This window comes from Anarrhichthys ocellatus, unplaced genomic scaffold (genome assembly GCF_004355925.1).
Source record: "Anarrhichthys ocellatus isolate YVR2014 unplaced genomic scaffold, GSC_Weel_1.0 scaffold6, whole genome shotgun sequence".
Classification (NCBI taxonomy): domain Eukaryota; kingdom Metazoa; phylum Chordata; class Actinopteri; order Perciformes; family Anarhichadidae; genus Anarrhichthys; species Anarrhichthys ocellatus.
The window spans coordinates 11,052,203-11,071,484 of record NW_022280036.1 but is presented as its reverse complement, the minus strand read 5'-3'; the positions used below and the strand labels follow the sequence as shown (position 1 = coordinate 11,071,484).

Here is a 19,282-nt window from a genome sequence, read left to right as displayed (position 1 = left end):
GACAGCCACAAGTTGCTGTCCCCACTCAGCAGTTGGATCAGATTAACCAGAAAACACACCAGCAGCATGCACACTGTCGGTGTCAGCTTGATTGCCCTTTTACAAGAATCAGTAGGGGGGTTATGTTGAGTGAAGTGCTAGGGTCAGAAGGGGGTAAAGAACTAGGCAGGTGCAGGGTTTTCCCTGCCTTTACACTGCTTAGTTGCAATGCCTAAGCGTTTTTGTGCCACGAATAAGCCTAAATCTAAGAATATGAACAAAAAAAAACAATGTGGAGAACATCTGGACGATCAGCACACTAATTAAATGCCAATTAGCTAGATAGTTAGCAAATAGGTGCAAGAAGACTGTCATAACATGCCTGTTTTATAAATGTTAAATTTCTATACTCTGTGAATCCATAACATGTGTTTTCGTGGTAGCCCTTCCATTGTGTATCGGCTCATTGGCCACGAGCAGTGCAAAATAAAATCAATGACACATAAGGATGTTAATAATTAGCCGTTATGAGAATGAGAATTGTAACGCTTAATGCTATCAGTTAAACAGCTACGCCCAGGCCCTCTCAAAGCCGATGTTATACTTTCTGGCATCTGTGTGACGCAAATTCAGTCATCATAGGGCGTAGGCGTGGGCACATCTATTTGTTGTGATTGTACGGACTTGTTAGCATGACCAATATGCTACAAGTGGTGGCGTAGTGATCTACTGCGCATGTGTGGAGCACGTCCTCCAAGCAGACAGCATAAACATAACTACTACGCCGTGGGGTCCGCAGCTGTCCGTGTCTCAGGGAAAACCCTGTAGATGCAAGATGTGATGAAGACAGTAGCAGCTATGTGCCAAATTACACAAAATCTTATCAAGAGATTTCCACTTGGCTTTGCAATAACTACAGATCAAAAAATTGACTTTAAAAACCGCTGAGTTCAAAGAATAACTCAACACAATTTACATGCTTCTTCTCAGCAGAGATTTATTGGTTTATCTGGCAAAGTGTTGGAGAGGGGGAATGACGCAAAGTAGTTTTTGAACTGCAAGTGATCAAGAAGAGATGAGAATTGCCTTGAGTGTAACACAAAGAATAAAGCAGCTATAGAAAACAGCAAGTTAGGTGCTTAAGACCACACCATCCACGAACTCAGCCTTCATTTTACACACACCTCTAAAGTTTCGTGACAGCATCTTGCATGGTTGCGACGCTATCAAAGCAACAAAATCTCCACAGACAGACATATAAACACCTGCCACAGAGTAGTCAACACTGCTTCTGTGGAAGTTCTCGCTACAGGAGGTGTTTCTCTTCAGGACAACATTTTACCATGTTGACACACACACACACACACACACACACACACACACACACACACAAGATGAAAACAATACCAGCTTTGCTTCTGCAGCTGGTAACAATATTCAATTTTCAATGACAACTCACACAATAATGTGTACTTGTGAGGACATAGCTTTAACTTCCCATGACAGGTTAACTCTAAAGGTTTACCCAAACTTAAACATGACATGTGCATGCTTGACTCCAACAGTTTTCCTAATTCTTAACCTTATTCTGAGCATAACTCTCACTTTAAACTCTAAATCCTTAGATTAACACACTCTTATTCTTGTGGCGACAATATTTTAGGTGCATCCCCACAAAGTGATGGTGTGAACAACGTTTTTGTCACACACACATATTGTGTTCAAAATGGTTACAGTGACAGTGTCTCTCCCATCTAACCACTGCTCCAGTTCACTATGGCTCCCCTCCTCCTACTTGCATACATCCCTGAGGCTGGTCCTGGTCCCACAGGTCCAACTCACTCTGCAGCACACTGCAGCTATACAGTGATGGAGACAAAACACTCAGCAGATCACTTTTACCATCATACTAAAAGAAAAAAAACAACTGGAAAGAATCATGCAATCTAGGAACCTTGAGCTATTGTACAGCGTCATTCCCAGCACCATAACATCTTAGATACTGTGAAGCAAACATAGGAAACCACTTTTGTTTCACAGTTTCTGTATTTGCTTAAATACAGATACATAAATCCCTTTCTTGTTACCAATAACTGCTCCTGCTGCCTTGGCGTCTGCTTTCCTTAACTCCCTTTCCAATGTCATAGGTCATTCCTCATAGATCATTCCTGACTAGTCACAGTATTCAAGAGTCGTTATATTGTGCTGTAAAGAATTAGCTGTGAGCTTTCAACACGAAAAGCCCTGGCTAGCTCTAGATGCTATCTGACAAGAACTGGAAAAAATGAGACTGGAATAAATAAAACAAAAAAAAACTAAATAAAAACACAGACCCTGTGTCGCTAATATTGATCATTCACACTGTTGTGGATAAACTGTGAATATGTCCATAAGGGGGGAACTTTTTCTGTGCTAACCTTAAAGCTTCACAAATTAGGTTTTACAATTTACAAGTATGAGGTGGAAACTGGAAGCCTCCAGGTCACAAACACTGATAATGGTATTTTCAGTGAAGTCGGAGAATAAATGAATGAGTAAATGAGGGAAAGCAGATCATTTTTAATATGTTGTGATGTTTTAAAACACGCAGCCTCAGGGGTAAATTATGAAGTGATATGATAACTCTCCTTCTTCGAAAATGCTTTTTGTTATGAACCCAAAACAGAGAAGGCATGTTGATGGGAATAGTCTGCAGACCTCACTACTAGTGAATAAATCCAGTTGTTGTTGAAAGAGATGTTTTCACAGAAACATGAATATTATAATACATCATTAAAACAACTAATGACAAGATTTGTTTTAATCCATAAAAATACCAACTTTAATTTCCTTATCATTCGAATTGTGTGTTTTTAGTGATGAAAAAAACAACAATTGTGATACTAACAATTAAAAATGGTTTACACTGACTTCAGAGTGGTTGAAAGGATTGTTTTGGAGGATGGCAAAAACAATAGTCTGGAGCCTTGTAGACCAGCTGCTATAATCAAACAACAAAGGGATCTGTATCTGCCAATATGGATCATCAATGATCATCAATTAGTATCGGCGACAAAAAAACGTGATCAGGGATCTTTAAAAGTAGTATTTGCTCCCTTTTTCTTCTTTTGTGCTGAACCGATCCCAATCGTGGGTTTTATGATCCGTTGCACCACTACTCAATACTCAACATGCATTGAGCAAATAGACATAAAAACAAGCTCACAGATAAACACACTTGTATGCACACCTCCGTCTCAGCTCATCAGACCCCATCTCCAGCAGGAAATCTATCCACATTGATCTCCATCCTCCCTCACTCTCAAACCTTGCATAAGCTGCTCCCTGGCATTTTACACCGCGTCAACATTTTTTCAAGGTTGCTCACTGCCATGATGTCTTGACCTCCTGTCCCACAGCAATAACTAAGCTCTCTATCCTGAATTACAGACCTGAGGCACGTAAAGATGGAAGCAAGGATGAAATGAGTGGGCTCTCAGGCAGAGCGGAGATCAACGAGCCACTGGCTGCTAACAGTCCAGTTAGGAATGTCCTGACCTTCAGCTTTACTCTCAGTGCTGTTCAGCAGTCAGCCTTAAGAAACACATTCAACGCAACATTATTACTGTGATCGTCTTCAGAATATGGTGCATAATATTGTGTATATCCCGACAGGTGAGTGATTAAGTAGAACCATGAACACTGACACAAGAACTCAAAATCAGACCGTAGTTTAAAGCAGTGTACTATATGTCCAGTGTTGTCTGTTTATAGTGTCTTGAGATGTACAGTTCTTTACGGAAACGTTCTCTGAATACATGGCAAATCGGAAACTACTGCGTTTCCTGTTGTGTTGTTAACTGTAAATAAAAGATATTAGAATTTGTACAGTAGAGTAGTCACAAAATGCTCCCTAAAAATAAAAAGATTATGTAACATGACTAACGCTTTTAGGCACTCATTTAGTATAATTAGGTGTTTGTGTTGTAAAAGAAGACTCAGCATTAACGGTGTGCAATCTACTAATTGAGCTACAGGACCTCCTATTCAGCACTGTTCTGACCCTGTGTGGGTGTGAACCCTCCAGAAGGATGTGCACTTTATAAGTCTGCAGAGACCGTATTTATTGTCTGGCTTTATGGTTTGCCACTCATCGCTAAGAAAAAAATGAAAGTTCTCTCATACACAACTCTCACTCTTGATGACGTCTCTCTTGATAGATTGATTTCCTGTAATTGAGCACATTAGCATGCGTACAGGACAACAGATAAAAGCCAGGATTTTATCAGCGACTGAGGTCTTATTCTAAAGTAGCCTCCATGTTTGTATTTTGCTTTGTACTCTGATATTTGTGTTTAAAGAAAAACGCAACATTTGAAGTAAACAATAATTGTTTCCCGCCAAAAGCTCATCAGCGTTTCAAATCACAGAGCCACTGTGCACATTGTATATTTTCATGCACGAGCTCAATAACAACAGGTCTCCAATATTAACATCCATGTAAAAGACATTCATTGAGTCAATCTCCACAGCCACCTGGTCAAAGACCTGTCGAATTCTGTACTGGTTGTTATTCAAAAGTAGTTCCAAAACATTGCAATGCATCATGGGAACACATGAGCAATGACAGTAACTCACTAAAAACAGCTGAACCGCTGCGACTCGTACGCAAATTGGTGTCCTGCTACTTTTTAAAATATTTTTTTCTTTCTTAAGATATATTTCCATATAGGCTGGCAAGTAGACTATTACATTGTCAATAGAGTGAAAATTGGTAGAATAATGTTTTGAGTGGAGTATCCTTTTTAATTTAGTAATACCATGATATAATACAGTCACTGCAAATACGCCCCAAAAATAGTCTGATATCAATTTCAGGTTATATCACCCACCCCGATTTTATTGTCAATATTTCATAGAAATATCACTCCTGAAGCTTCCCTAAGATCCTGATGTATCGTTACATCATCCACGTTTGACCTCATATCCAAACAGTCGACCAGAAAACAACAGACACAAACAGAATGCATGTCCCGAGTATCTGCTATTTAAAAGTGTTGCAGGATCTTTACTCCTGCAATACTGTAACCCAAAAGGTGCGTGAGTAATAGCAAAAGAAACATGGCCTATATAACACTGCAGAACAAAGAGGAAGGCTTCGGCCAGCAATAACAAAGGCTCCTGCTGAGTCTGGTCTTTGATGTGTTGCTGAGGTTCTGGGATGTAACTGGGGTTTTTTTCTCAACCTTCACCACACAACAGCATGGCAGCAGATGGATGTTGCACATCAGCTTCTGCTTAACTGTCTAATCAGACAACCTCGCCTACCTTCCTCCAGTCAGAGGGTTGATGCTAATGTACCAAAACAAAGTCTAAAATGATCTAAAACTAAAACTAAACTAAAAACTAAAGCTTGACTGGAAATCAATCAAAATCAACATACGAATGAAGTAATATCTAATCTTGCGGGTAGCGTGATGTGCTACACAAGTGATTTTTCATATTGCAACACAGAATGAAATAAGTTCTTATTCAATTGCTTAATCTTAAACAAATGTTCAATGATCCTTGTAGGGAAACAGGCCCATGTCTATGTTTATTGTTCAAAAACGAGGTTTAAGGCCCCATTGAACAGCACCAAACATTAACCACATTTTTATATTCACATTTAATTAAGCACTCAAAAATCATCATAATATATTTGCCCCTATTGTTTAAGAATCATTTTCAGGCTTACATGTTTCTGCTTTCTCTTTTTCTATCTGCAGCCTCTTTCCTTGCTTCCCTCCGAGCACTTCTCACACTGAAGATAAAACAACCATCTGGTTGCTCTCCATCAGCTTTATGACACAAATGATGAACAATCATCTGTGCCGTCAATCAACAAACCTGTTTGGCTGTAGAAATAATGGCCCTGAGGCTGGTACTCCAAAGCAATTCAAGATTCAACCTGATTGACCATGCTTGATTAACAACAGCGTGCTGCCTTGTATGTGGAAATGCATTTACCTTTCCGGAGGCAACATTGTTTCTTCGAATAGCAGCAATCTCTCTGTTGAGAGAAGAAGTTCACCGGATGTGAATGTGTCTGTGCATCCCAACAATACCAGCAGGAGATGAGGCTGAATGCTGATGTCCTGCTGCCCCTCACACAAGTGTGGCAGCTAATGAGCTGGCTTGGACAATGTATCCTAGGCATAAGTAATGTCATCACAAGTGACATAAGTGACAGCTTACCGAGGTAGAGGAGCCCTGTTATAACTCGTAGTGCAGCAGGAGGGTTGGTAAGATGGGTATATTGCGGAGGATGTGAACATTGTGTTAAGAAGCCGGTCAGTCAACGTAGTCCCAGTTTTCTCAGCAAACAAGATGTCATTACAGATCTCAACTAGACCTTTGAACTAGTTATTTATAACTGTTGTTTCATACAAAGTGCGTTCACAGAGCTGAACCCTAACTAGAGTCATATGATTAACTTACACTGAGCTAGAGGACACAACTGTGACGGGAAAGCAGCAGGATTCAGACAGATCCAGTTAACCAATAAGACTATCTCAATGCCTCTCTCTCTTTCTCTCTCTCTCTCTCGCTCTCTGGGTGTCGTTTCAGAGCGATTCTTTAGTGCCACCCATGATTAATGCAGCTATGAATGGGTTTCTCTTTCACCAAGCACTGTGGGAGAAGGCTTTCTTTCGTTCTCCCACTTTCTTAGCCATTTTGCTTTCCTCCCAACGTGACCTGATTTAGTCACAGAGTGTGAAACTGATTTGGACTCATTTACATGCTAATGACATGAAGAGAGGTGAAAATGATGTGCATGCATCACCTCATTGATTCTAGGGGACACCACCGCACTCATTCTTAAATTTAAGTAGGGAACGGCTCGAAGGAACACATACTTCGTGTGGTACCATCTAGTTGCCGATACCTGATACTGCTGGGAAGAACAAATCGGTAGTGAAATAATACAGCACAGCAGCTTTCCAAATTTGTGAGATGCATTATATTGTCTTTAAAAAGTGAAAAAAAGAAGATTTCTGCGAAGACAAGGGTGTCACGTTTGAGATATTTATGAGTGCCGTTCCTGTCCGCAGCAGTCACAAAACAGAACGCCTATGAAGAGCAGTGTTTAGATTGTGTGGCTGCCTGTTTGGAAGCAATGGGGTTTTTAAGGATCTCCGTCTAGAGACAGTGTAGCCTTGGCCTTCCCTGCCGGCCTGCAACATCTCTCACACATCTCTTCATGCCCCAACTGCTTCGATATCAGTTACTTGAAGGTGCAGGTCAATATTGTGTTGGAGGAGGTCAAGGGAGCAAAGACAAGTACGAGACCGACTTCTCAAACCTTGAGGACAGAGACCCGTTATTGACAATGAGAAGGGAATATCGAAAAACACTGATGAATGCTGTGGAGGTTGCATCATCACTGACGTTGAGGCGATCATCTTTCTCTCTGCCTTCGTCTTTGAATAGAAACTATGTTAAAAGTAACTTTGCACACTATGAACCAGCTGAACCCAGACTGGCTCACATTTTGAGAACTGTCACAAACAATCAAACAAGAAATGTCCAAGCAGTTCCCCATTCACCACGCCTGGCACAGACGTTTCCCTTTTATTAAAGAGTAATAGTAGCAGATTAAACCCCTGAACCAAAAGTCAACACTTCAACATCAATAATGCTTGGCCTCTCAAAGACCGATCCAGCCCCTTCAGACTGATAGTACCCAGTGGATGAAAGCTTTAGGCAATAGCTTTGTCTCCAAATCAAAGCAGTCTACTGAGGCTTTAGGGGAAAAAAGCATGACAGAGGCAGAAACTCAGATCACACTTTCAAGGAAAAAAGTAAAATGGGATAAGACAGCGCTGTCAAAACAACTTGAGTAACACCGATGTGGCTGTCATATTCATGTGCGTGATACTAGAACAATGTCAAGAGCCGGACAACAAGGGCTGCTGACCCAACTGCTTCAGGATATTCCTGCTTTATGTAGAGACAAGTGACCGTGAATGTTTGGCCTTTTGTAGAGTTATAGTATGGCAAATTATATCCTTGATCCGACATCGCATAGAGACACAGCTTTAAAAAGAAATATGTGTGACTGCTTAAGCTAAAACAATATGATTCAATCCAGTATCTTGCTCATATATCATGTGATGATAATTGGATACAAATTTGAATAAGAAAGGTCAAATAGAGATGCACCAATTGCAATTTTTATGGTCGATTCAGTGAATGCCGATTTCCAGTTTTTCTTAAATCTGACCTGCCAATTACGATTTTCTTTCTCAGAATTAGAATTGACAGCAAAGCTTCAGACTAACTTTTTTTACCAATATCCTGAAAAATCATTTTAACTGCCCCGAAGTCAGTGCCAACTGTCAAATTCTACATGTCATCGTTATGTTATTGTCATCTATAGTGGTTATTTGCACTAAAACACACAAATTAAATTATTAGGAAATTAATGATTGCATTTTTATTTAACTTGCTTTGATTAAAAAGAATCTTAGCACTAGTGGTTTATTTGTATTATGTATTAGAAGCTGCTGCTTAGAGCAAATGTTGGTGTTAGGATGTTAAACATAAGAAAACATATATCTTCTTCTATATCTATACTTCTAGTCTCATGACCGGTCGTGGCTGATCGATTGGTGCCTAACAATGATCAACTTGGAAGACGGATTTCAAATTGAACTCGTGTGATGTCAATATTTCTTAGGAGCGACATCATCATCTGATATGGGACGGTGAGTCACTTTCAACTGTGACTAAGCTTTGATGCTGTAATCCAGCCCACAAGTAAACCTAAAAACCATATCCTCTTTTGATGAACAGGGAACTATGATTAGTCTCCAAACTCTGAGGAAAAAGCAAAATCAATATTTGATGGCAAGCCGACACCCAGAAGACTGAAGTCCTTACAGTGCAAACTGAACAACCAGCAAAGCTGTGCAGTTTAAGGATGATGAGTCGAAGAACATACTCTGTAGATATATTACGTTACAGTGCTTTTTAATATAACCTTATGAAACACAATCAGTATGGACTGAAAGGTTCAGCATATTTTCAATTGGTCCATGTTGAGGTGAAATGCTTCTGTCAGCTCTAAATTCTTTCTTGCTATTGACCACTCCAGCTGGCCCTAACAAAGTTTTTGCCGAGGTTTTATTCTGAATTCAGCTTGATATTGCTGACGGCAACAAAAAGCCACGTTGTACTTAAAGAGCAAATATCTCTGGCAAGGCTGCACAACCTTCTAAAGACGTTCAGATTTTTATTTTATCTGCATCTGAACCCAGATCTGACTCAACAGAGACAGTGTGATCAATAAGCAGGTTGATTTCTGAAAGAATATTTGAGATTTTGTTCCAGAAGGAATTGTAGAAACATTGAAGTGAGTCAAACTCATGACTACTCAGCTACAGTAAATATACATTCAGAAATGTGATTCATATGCATCTGATTTCTATAATATTGTACAGCTCAGTGTTGGTTTGTGAAGCTGCAGAGATACTGACTGTAGTGATGATGTCATCTGGAGATGAATCCTCCAGAGACGGTGAATAATGGAGCAACTCAGGACACTATGACAGCAGCCATGGAAAGCTTGCTGGAATAGAGGAGTATTTTCTGATTCATAGCAATAGACACGTCTAAAATCATTGCAATTAAAGAAAGTATTTTGGGTGTTTGTGCTATCAAACAAGCACTTTAACAATAGCTCCTTGGGCTCTGGGATATGGTGATATGTTTTTTTAACAATTTACAGATATTTGATAAGGATTAAACTAAACAATCAACATTTTAATCTGTAAGAACAATATGAGTCAGATGCATCCATACAGTCGACCATCATCAAAATAGCATCAGTTCCTTTGTTCTGATTGGAAATTACCTCATGAAAAAAATAAAAAAAAGTCTTCACAAATTCATTTTCAGCGGATTAGCCTCCGAGCACTGAGGTGTAATGTATAGCTAGCCCGCGTCATCTGTAATTCGTCTGGTTGCTATAACACACATCAACCGTGTGGCGCACAGTCCACCTTCTTCATGCTAAATCCTGTGTTGAACAGCAGTTCACTGTTTCTAATTGCTCACACAAAGCTTTTCTACATGCAGCAATACAGTTCAGTAACAACACAGCACCACTTCTCTCACAAAAGACTCATAAATCAGTTTATGCAACATGAAAATCAACACCCACCTTGTAGCCCTATCTACGGGGTTTTATTATCTTTTGTTATTGCCGAAGGGCAAAATAGTGTGTTATTGTACCTCCGCCCACACCGATGTTGTGAACAGAGAAGAGAACGTAAACGTTGAGTAGATGAAATCCATAGCTTACAGAGCAAAGCTTTTAAGAAGATATTACATATGGAGTAATTTCCCTGTGGCACTGCCATCCACAGTGCAAAGGCAGCTAAAGGAATATTGTTGTTTAGCCAAACCTCATAACAAGTGTGTTTAGATCAATTGTCTTGATAGGCTAATCACACATTTCCAAACAGTTATTATCTTTAATAATTAGTGCAGCAGGGCTGGAGGTTGTTGTCCTATTCTTTTCCTCCCCCGGGGTCCAATTTAGTATCCTCCAGCTGCAGCAGGAATAAGATCCCAGCAGGCTGCAGGGAGGGTGTTTGTCCTTCAGTGCTATACAGAAAAATACAGTATCCTAGGCTACGGAGATGGTGAGACAAAGCAGTGGAGTGAAAGAGAGGCCAGTGCAGAGGAAGAGAGCACAGACCTAAAGGAAAGGTATGAAATGAAAACTTTGTATCCCCACTTTCAACATCACAAACATGGGGGCATTCTCCAAGGCCTTATAAGGTTGATATCATGGCTCTCCAGGGACCTCTCACTTTCTCTAATGGCCATGCATTAGTCTCCTCCATAGCGCTGGTCATCACCCTCTTCCTCAGCCATTGTTCTCTCTCTGTTCTCCACTCCCCGCGGTACAAGCCCTTTCTTCCATCTTTATTCTGTCCCACTGTCATCCACTTTGTTTGCCTCAGAGTTTTACAGAAATGTCCCCACACTGAATGTCTCGGCCTACTCACTAGTTACAATACACAAATTCAGATTAGTAGATCAATTATAACAGCTAAGATGGGAGTGTTGTTTTATGTTATCTGTACAGAGGTTCAATAAATATCGAATTTGTATTTTGTTTTCTCAGCAACCGACAATCCAAATGTTTACTTGTGTCTTAATTTTAGCAGAATAGAAGTGAAAAATTAAATCCAAATATTAAATGGAAGTGTTCAAATATTTAAATATTACTGTATCAAAGCAAAACTTGAACCACTGTTATTAACCTAATGCAATTTAACATGTACTATATATATATATATTCCACAGTGGTTAACTCCAGGGACAATATTGCTTTTGTGAGAGAAACCAACAAAACACCACTCGTACTTTAAACATCGGACAGCCCAAAGATATCATACAAGTGGACGATGGCTACTGAAATGCATGCTGCATGACCGGATGAGGATAGAAGCTTAGGATATATAATTGCAACGCAGACCTTGTGAGCCTGTCCCCTGCTCGCCCTGAACAATGAACAGCCACACACAACGCCTGCCGGGGGCTGCCCTCCCCCTTTGGCCGGGACGGGCACAGATTGGTACACAGCAGGCACCAAAGTCCACCACCAAATATAGACTTCAGATACCTACATTACATAATGGTTATCCCTCAAACAACTAACTTGTATTTTCTGCAGAGGCTAAGTGGTGGACTGGTGAAATGCACCTCACACAGTTCATAACTTTAATCTATAGCAGCACCATGGATGGCAGGGACTTAATGTATGGAGCAATAGTGTGTAAATTAAAGAAAATAAGTAGATATCGGGGTTGAATTTGCCATTTCCACAAAGAGAACTCAGAGGAGCATCCACATGCCTAAGGTGCCGTTTAATGAAACGATGCAGGAAAGGAATTGGACCATTAAGTACACCTACAAATGAATGACCTTCCACATCTCATGACACACTAAAAGGACTAAAGCAATATAACTACAATCGATCATTTTAGGCGTAGACTAAGCTGCGCGTGGATGAATCACCGATAATTGTAGCAATAGGTGTGCACAGTCGTCCAAAATACCACAATCTGAGTTACATATATCCTTAATAACAAGCCAGACTTCTAAAAAACAAGAAACGTTGTCGGTCAAAGCTCACCGCCCTGTTGTTAACACTGATGCTGAGGACAAATCCACAGGCTGAGCAAATCAGCATCCACCCACCGCTCCTCCGGATGCCTTGGAGGACGAGTACTACAGCCTCGCTGGCAGAGCGGGGCTTATCGATGTTTACCGATGATTAACAAAGAATAAGGTCTTACCTGCAGAATGTCATATGCTGATCAAGTCACCTCCTTCGGGGTTTTGTGAGGGATGGTGCTGGCAGGTCTCGCATCACTCAGTGCGTGTTTTACCAACAGAAAGCGTAAGGAGCACGGTTGCCTGATAGCGCCGCCCCGGAACGAGTATAAAACAAAACGAACCCACTGCGGTTGTCTGGTCTGTGAATACAGCCCTGCGCGAGAGCCAGCTACCCCACCCGAGCAGCGCGAGCTCGTGCGTTAACGTTACATGGACACAGAGTAATCCGTTACTACAGAGCCCATGCATTTTAAGATGTGTGCTAACCACGTGCCAAACTTTCATAAATTCTGCAAATTACTCACCACATTCTTAAATACATTTATACTAAATATTCTTGAAAGACTCGGTCATGTGAACAAAGAAAACTGTATGGTACACAAAAACGTTTTTACTGAGAAATATCGCCCCTTAACCTACACCAAACACAGATGGCAGCAGGAAATTACTCATTTCTAAACTACTTGGCAAAGAAAACATATTAATGCTGTATTCCCATGTATATATAAGTAATACAATATTATGAAAATATATGATATGAATCTTATCTTCATATGCCACCTCGCTACCATCTTGGCCTAACTCCTAAAATTGGCTTAAAAGGTGGGATGTTTTTAATAGGCCTTTTGAGCACCAACTCAGCCATTGTCCCTCCTACACAGGGTTTTTTTTCTCTTATGTAGTTTATGACAACAAATCTCAAGACTCATGATTATATATGTATGTCATAGTTGCTGTAAATGTAGCCTACAACTGTAGGCTACAACTGGGAAGGACATCTTTCACCTTCATCGTTTCTATTGATAAGTTGAGTTTGGTGACTTTATGTTATACCTGCATAGCTCCACACTGAGCTAAAGGCTAATCAATCAGAATAGTTGATATCACCTGTGTGTGCGTGCAAGGGCCTTTGGAAGTATTTGAGGAATCTAAATATGTCTTTAAATCAATGGCAAGTCTTGTAAAATGATCTGTAGGATTTTTCAAAAAATCAGTTCACAAAAAGTTACAGAAAAACAAGTATTCTCACCTCTAGTGTCTGCAGCAGGCTCTGAGATACGCAGCTCACACTTCTCTGTTCACAATAGAGTTGAATGGAATTCAATTTGTGATGCTGAGATATTACATTTTAAAATGCAGAAAAAAGTTATCAAAGGGTTTATTCCTTCTTCTGAGGAAAAAGAAAAATGTCTTCTGAGTATTGTGTATTATTCAGAATAACCTGTTAAATTTTGGCGTAACTGTATCAACTACAATAGAGCATTGGCCTGGATTGTGTTATTCCTTCTGAGATTAAATACTGTATAAATTAAAATAAATTTATAAATTACATCAAAAGGAAGATTCCCTCTGAAGCGCCTCAGCCTTTCAATTCATGGACAGCAGGCCAGCGCTGCCACCGAGTGGTCATGTCTTAACATTACAGCTGAATGAAGCTCTAATAGCTTGATCACTGATGGACACGGATGAAATCTGGCACATTAAATCCACAATGCATCAGAGAGCCAGACTTAATACCCTTTGAAAGGCAAGATTATTTCACCAACAAATAATCGCTTATCATGCTATATTTTCAAAAAAATAAAACAAAATAACTTTTGATCTGGCAATCAAGTCAAAAATGCTCAAATGTGTACAGGAGGAATATTCATAAAAAAACGTTATATTTTTTTAAATGCAGAAAGGTTAGGATTACCAAAAAAAGAATAGTATCCAACTCTATTAGTGATACACAGCCCATCCATCTGACAACATAGTGGGGCAATTATATATATATATATATATATATACACAGTATGTCTATAAGCAGAGGTTTGCGACGGAAATTTATTATAATTTCCGTGTTTATTGTTGAATTATGTTGTTTATCACTGCCCAGTGTCAATTCATGATGTTACTGCTGCAATATGTTTGTTTAATCATCTTGTCAGTTACTTTTATTTCTCTGGGAGATAGTACAATGAAGAAGTGATATTGGAGTATATATTAATATGCTAATAATGGACTTACTATTAATAAATTAACATATACAGCTGTTATAGCAGCCCAGGGGGATCTCTCTGTGAAATGCCTCTGCAAAGATTGAACCTATACTGAATCTATACCTATACTTCTTGCAAGTTTGGGCTGGGTCAGAAACCGTTTCTGATGTGGGCAAATTTAAAAAAGAGTATTTAATCAGTTATCTGAGAACACATTATTTTTTGCAGTAATGATGACTAGTGGTTAAGAGACATGAGATCAGAGGTGTGCGGTAACAACAAACACAGCAGGACAGTAAACAGGGTTAAATCCCATGACGAAAGAAAATCTCAATTGTAAATTGTGTGTTGTGTAAAACACTGTATACTGTGTCTGCATGTCAATAACTCCAACACTAGACCTTTCAATCATTTGTTTTATTATTGATTGATGTCAATGTCTTTCATACTAATATTTTGTAGGAAGTCCTGGTGGCCTGTAATCGTTGGGATCTCCTCCACTGCGCCCATGCTCATTTGCCTTCTGATCAGCAGCAGAGTCCTCAGAACCGTGACCTGTTATTTCTTGCACCCACTCTCTGGCATTACTGAGATCAGAAAATAAATAAAAAATAGCAGCACGAGCAGATGACAGAACAAGTACTTTTCAAAACCTACTTACAAAGTGCTGTAAAAGGGTCCATGAGTTGAAGCCTTATTAAGGTAGGCCTGCAGATTGCTTAATCAGGTGATATTCATAATTTATACAATGTTTGATACAAAGATCTGTTTTCCATCTGCATAGAAATAACAACATATAATGCCTTTTGAATTGTGTGAGCTTATAGCATTTAATAAAGGGCCGAAAAATGATCCCTGAGATAATTTACAATTTACCAAACATCAATAAGAATGTAGAAAAATTCTCTTAGATCCATCTGCAGCTTTTTTTTTAACAAGAATGATTTCTTTTTGAGAAAAAAACTAATACGCAACAGCTAACAATGTAAAAGCAGATAATGCTTTCCTACTCTTGCTGCTCTCACTCCTCACCTGATAACCTCAGCTGCCCACCTGCCCCCCTCTCCTCTCTGGGCAGCGTCAGCGTTTCCTCTGGCATGAAAGTATTTGTCCGACTCCTTATAGTTGGCCTCCACCATATCAGTGTATGCTCGCGCCATATCACGAGTTCCTGATCATGACAGAAGACAGTTTAGTAAAATGAATGAGAGAATTCACAAATGTTCATGTCATTGTCATTGCTAAAACACGTAATCCGGACATATGGAATACAACCAAACACATTGTTCTTGTGGCTATGTTAAAAGGGTCATATTTCTAACCTTGAACGGCTTCACGAGGAAAGGTGAACCAGTTGGCATTGGCTTCCACAATTAGGATCAGAACAATCCCTGCCAGAAGCAACTTCATGGTTATACTGTAGATGTCTAAAAGGAAAACAAACAAACAAAAATGACATATAGTTCACCTTTAAACACAACATAATATACATACATTCATATTTTTCAGGTCTTTCAAACTTACTTTGCCGTTCCTGCAGAGTTTAGAGTAACTCCTGATAGATTCTAGAGTATCTTATCAGTGAGGACTCCACTGATCGGACTGACTTATATTCTACTCTGAAACAAGCTGAGTTGTAGGATTTCTGAATAGTGGAACTTCTTATCCATTTGAAGGCCGGTTACACACTGTGGACATTTCAGAGTTGTGCAAAGGCAGGGACAACAACAAGCTTTACGTAAACAAAAAGGTGGAAAAGATTTTTTTGCTGCATGTCATGACAAATCAGAAAATGAATATGTTAAAATATCTCTTTTTTATATTTGTCTAATATTTTGATCGTTTTTGATCCCTTTTGTTTATGTTGTCATCGTAATTTAAAACATTTGGGACTTTTACAAGAAAATTGCTACAAAAAAATGAATTAGTGTTGTTACCACTACTGCAGTTTTTGCTTTTGTTGCTGTTGTGTGTATATATATATACTTTGATATACTTTTATATACTCTCCAGCAATAACTCCAGAGATGGACACAAACACAGGAGACTACAGGCAACAAAACTTGGAAACTAATATTAATTCAAGGTTCTGTGAAGGCAAGGCAGACCTAAACATCTTGTCACAAAATCAAGATCCAACAAAAAATTGAACTGAAAATGGACTTCGATACAAAGTAATGTGAGGAGAGGATGACGTGCAAGTGGAGAGATGGGTGGAGAAGCTCTGGTGAGAACGAGCAGGGAGCTGATTGGCAGGGGAAACTAACAAGGCTGAATTAGAGGAGGTGTGTAGATGGGCAAAGGAGGGAAATGCAGAACAGAAAACACAGAAAACAAATAATTTCAGTCTACAAGAAGTCATCAGTGCTAGACTGTGACAATAAAGTCCAGTTTATGTTTTGTTATTTCTTAGATTTCAGATTTTTACACATCACGTTGTCCAGTCAAAATTGTGTTTCTCTTTGAACTCACCTCACTCTCAATACAAGACATTGGATAATTTGTCATGTTTCATTGGCCTTGTAAGTTCTTCATTATTCACAATGTCTGTATTGTTTGAAAACATTTGATAAACAATTATAGTTTGGGGGAGCAATGAATACTTTCATCCAGAAAACTAAAACATAAGTATGATCCTAAAAAACAATCTAGTTGAACCCAAGGACTTTTTGTAAGAAGGAACAAATATTTAGAGAAAGACATACTACAAGATATCATCATGTTGAACGATATCAATGTTGATAACATTATATGAACCGTTGCACTTCTTCTTGTATAAAAGAGTCAGTGGTATGTTTTGTTTAGCACCTCTGAATATACAAGTGTCATGGCAGAGATGTCCAACCATCATGATCCTTCACCAGCCCACTGAAACTGTAGCTTGATTGACAGCACTGACCTGTCTGTACTCTGTAAGCCTCTTATCACACCCTCACTGAAACTGCTTTGTGCAGCTGTGATGTTGAACCAGCTCCCTGAGCTTTTAAACAGTGATTTTCTTTTCATCAGAGAACAAGCTCTTATCTGACAGCTTTGGCTTGATGGTTGAAATACCTCTGCATTTGTATGATTTTTCTTTCCCACAGTTTCCCCAACCAAAAACCATTTTGGTGACCTGCATTTAATGAAGATTTAATGTTACAGGGTATTTGGAACATTGGTTTACTTCTATTTAGAATTGTATTAGCAGATCCTACCATATGGAAATTAGTATTGTAAAGCGCAGCTCTGCAGTGGAACAATGGTTAACAGTGTAAATTTCCTCCGCAGTCAGACATATCTCAGATCATATATCGTACATATCACCTATACGTATTTTGTTTGTGACACATGACAGACTTGTTAAATACTTTTATTGTCAATGGCTCACGGCACAACAAAACACATTCTTCAATGATCTTTCTTGTTGTGCTGATTGTGTGTAATGGAAAACCGTGCTCATATATTCTTTATCACGGCAAGTTCATTGTGCTGTATTTGCACCAATGTATCAACTGTCAAATTCTTTCTTTTTGATTCATCAGGAGAAGAGAAATAGAACATTTCCATTTTTGGAATACATTGCATTACTTTTTATCGTCAAATTTAAAAAAAAAAAAGAGTATGCTATTTTTGCAGAGAGAAGGAGACTACTGGCCTTTAGAGCATCTCATGACATCATTGAGACCTCCATAGAATACAACAGAAGTGTCTTTTTGGGTGAGACGGGTCAAAGGTTGTTTTCCATATGTGGGTATGAATTGCTGATTATCTGTCAGAGTTTGAATGAAGATGTGATGTCACTCTCCAAATAAAACTGGTTTGGGCACTTTGAATGTCTTGATCTGGTGTGAAGATGGAAAGACATGTTACACTATATTAACCATCTAAGCTTAACAATAATATATAAAATCATATATGCTCTCATATTTGTTGGGCCACCTGTTTGATGTGCATGTATGAGGCATATGTGCTGTAAAGAAATCCAGCTCATTAGTCCCAAGGCTGCTATGCACTTGCTCAGCTGCTTTAATGCTTATAACAATAATTAAGTTGATTGTGATATAATGGCTTTAAAATTACCTGGAATATGTGAGTGCTCATGAACCTCTCTATTATAGTTTGAAATAAAACAACATCCCACACACTGAGCAAATCTTTGTGAAGAAATTACGCAATCACGTCACTGAAAACCCCTGGAGGATTAAAGGATGCTCAAGTTGTGTTGATGAATGTGTTGTTTTGAGCTCAGAGAAGACACTGTGACAGGCTAATAAATATGAATCACAAAGATTGTGTGAGGAAAAAGTGAGGGTGAGGAAGAGAGCTGATGCAATGAGAAGCCTGGAACAGGAAAAGCCGAGTGTGTCATATGTCTGAGACATAGAGAGAGCATCAGTTTTCAGGAATGAATGCTTTGTGTATGCGATAGATTAAACAGATTCCCCACTAGCCATGAAATAGAACGAGGGAGGCTCTAACTGTAGCTATACTGGCTATACTGGCTATACCGGAAGACAATGTGCTTTACACAGATACATAAAAAACACACAAGATGTCAGAGGTGGCAGACAGAAATCTGAGAGGTAGAACAAAGGAACAAAGACTCAACCCAGCAGAGCACTGAACTGGTACTAAGCCATCAAGTACAATAATCCCAAATAGGGGTGTTTTCTCTCCCTGAAATCAATTGTTCGACAGTCCGGTAAAGTCACTCTGATAGAAACAGCATGTTGCTATGGGCTTTTCTTGTGATAAAAGTGCACAGATGATTAACCAAGATCCTGTGTAATACCTCATATATAGTTGTTTTTAAATATACTTGTATCAAGAAGAAGGTTGTTCCAATAAGAATTAAGCTTGGTGTCATATTCCAGAGCTTATTTAGCAAGTTATTTACAATGCAAAAATAAATCAAGTCAAGGTACAACAATTTTATTTAGTTACAAATTTGCCTCAAAGCAGTT

General features: G+C 39.1%; 2 protein-coding genes across 2 annotated transcripts in view; both read right to left on the bottom strand.

The window, feature by feature from the left end:
- The window catches only part of apba2b (amyloid beta (A4) precursor protein-binding, family A, member 2b), a 53,773-nt gene extending 41,279 nt beyond the window's left edge, over positions 1-12,494 (bottom strand). The window contains exon 1 of the mRNA XM_031846055.1: positions 12,315-12,494. The gene's annotated coding sequence lies outside the window, so the exon portion shown is untranslated. The remainder of the gene's footprint in view (positions 1-12,314) is intronic.
- Positions 12,495-14,784: 2,290 nt separating this feature from the next.
- Positions 14,785-15,746, bottom strand: saa (serum amyloid A). The gene is made up of 3 exons (XM_031846828.1): positions 15,659-15,746; positions 15,369-15,507; positions 14,785-14,923 (listed from the first exon to the last, which is right to left on the bottom strand). The coding sequence occupies exons 1-3, from the start codon at positions 15,744-15,746 to the stop codon at positions 14,785-14,787; spliced, it is 366 nt and encodes a 121-aa protein (XP_031702688.1).
- Positions 15,747-19,282: the final 3,536 nt, after the last annotated feature.

Excerpts from the sequence above, each read along its gene's own strand:
- saa (XM_031846828.1), bottom strand. The coding sequence starts at position 15,746 with ATGAAGTTGCTTCTGGCAGGGATTGTTCTGATCCTAATTGTGGAAGCC. Across the intron at positions 15,508-15,658 it reads TCCTCGTGAAGCCGTTCAAG|GAACTCGTGATATGGCGCGA; the intron begins GTTAGAAATATG and ends TGTCATGATCAG. Across the intron at positions 14,924-15,368 it reads TGGGCAGCTGAGGTTATCAG|TAATGCCAGAGAGTGGGTGC; the intron begins GTGAGGAGTGAG and ends TTCTGATCTCAG.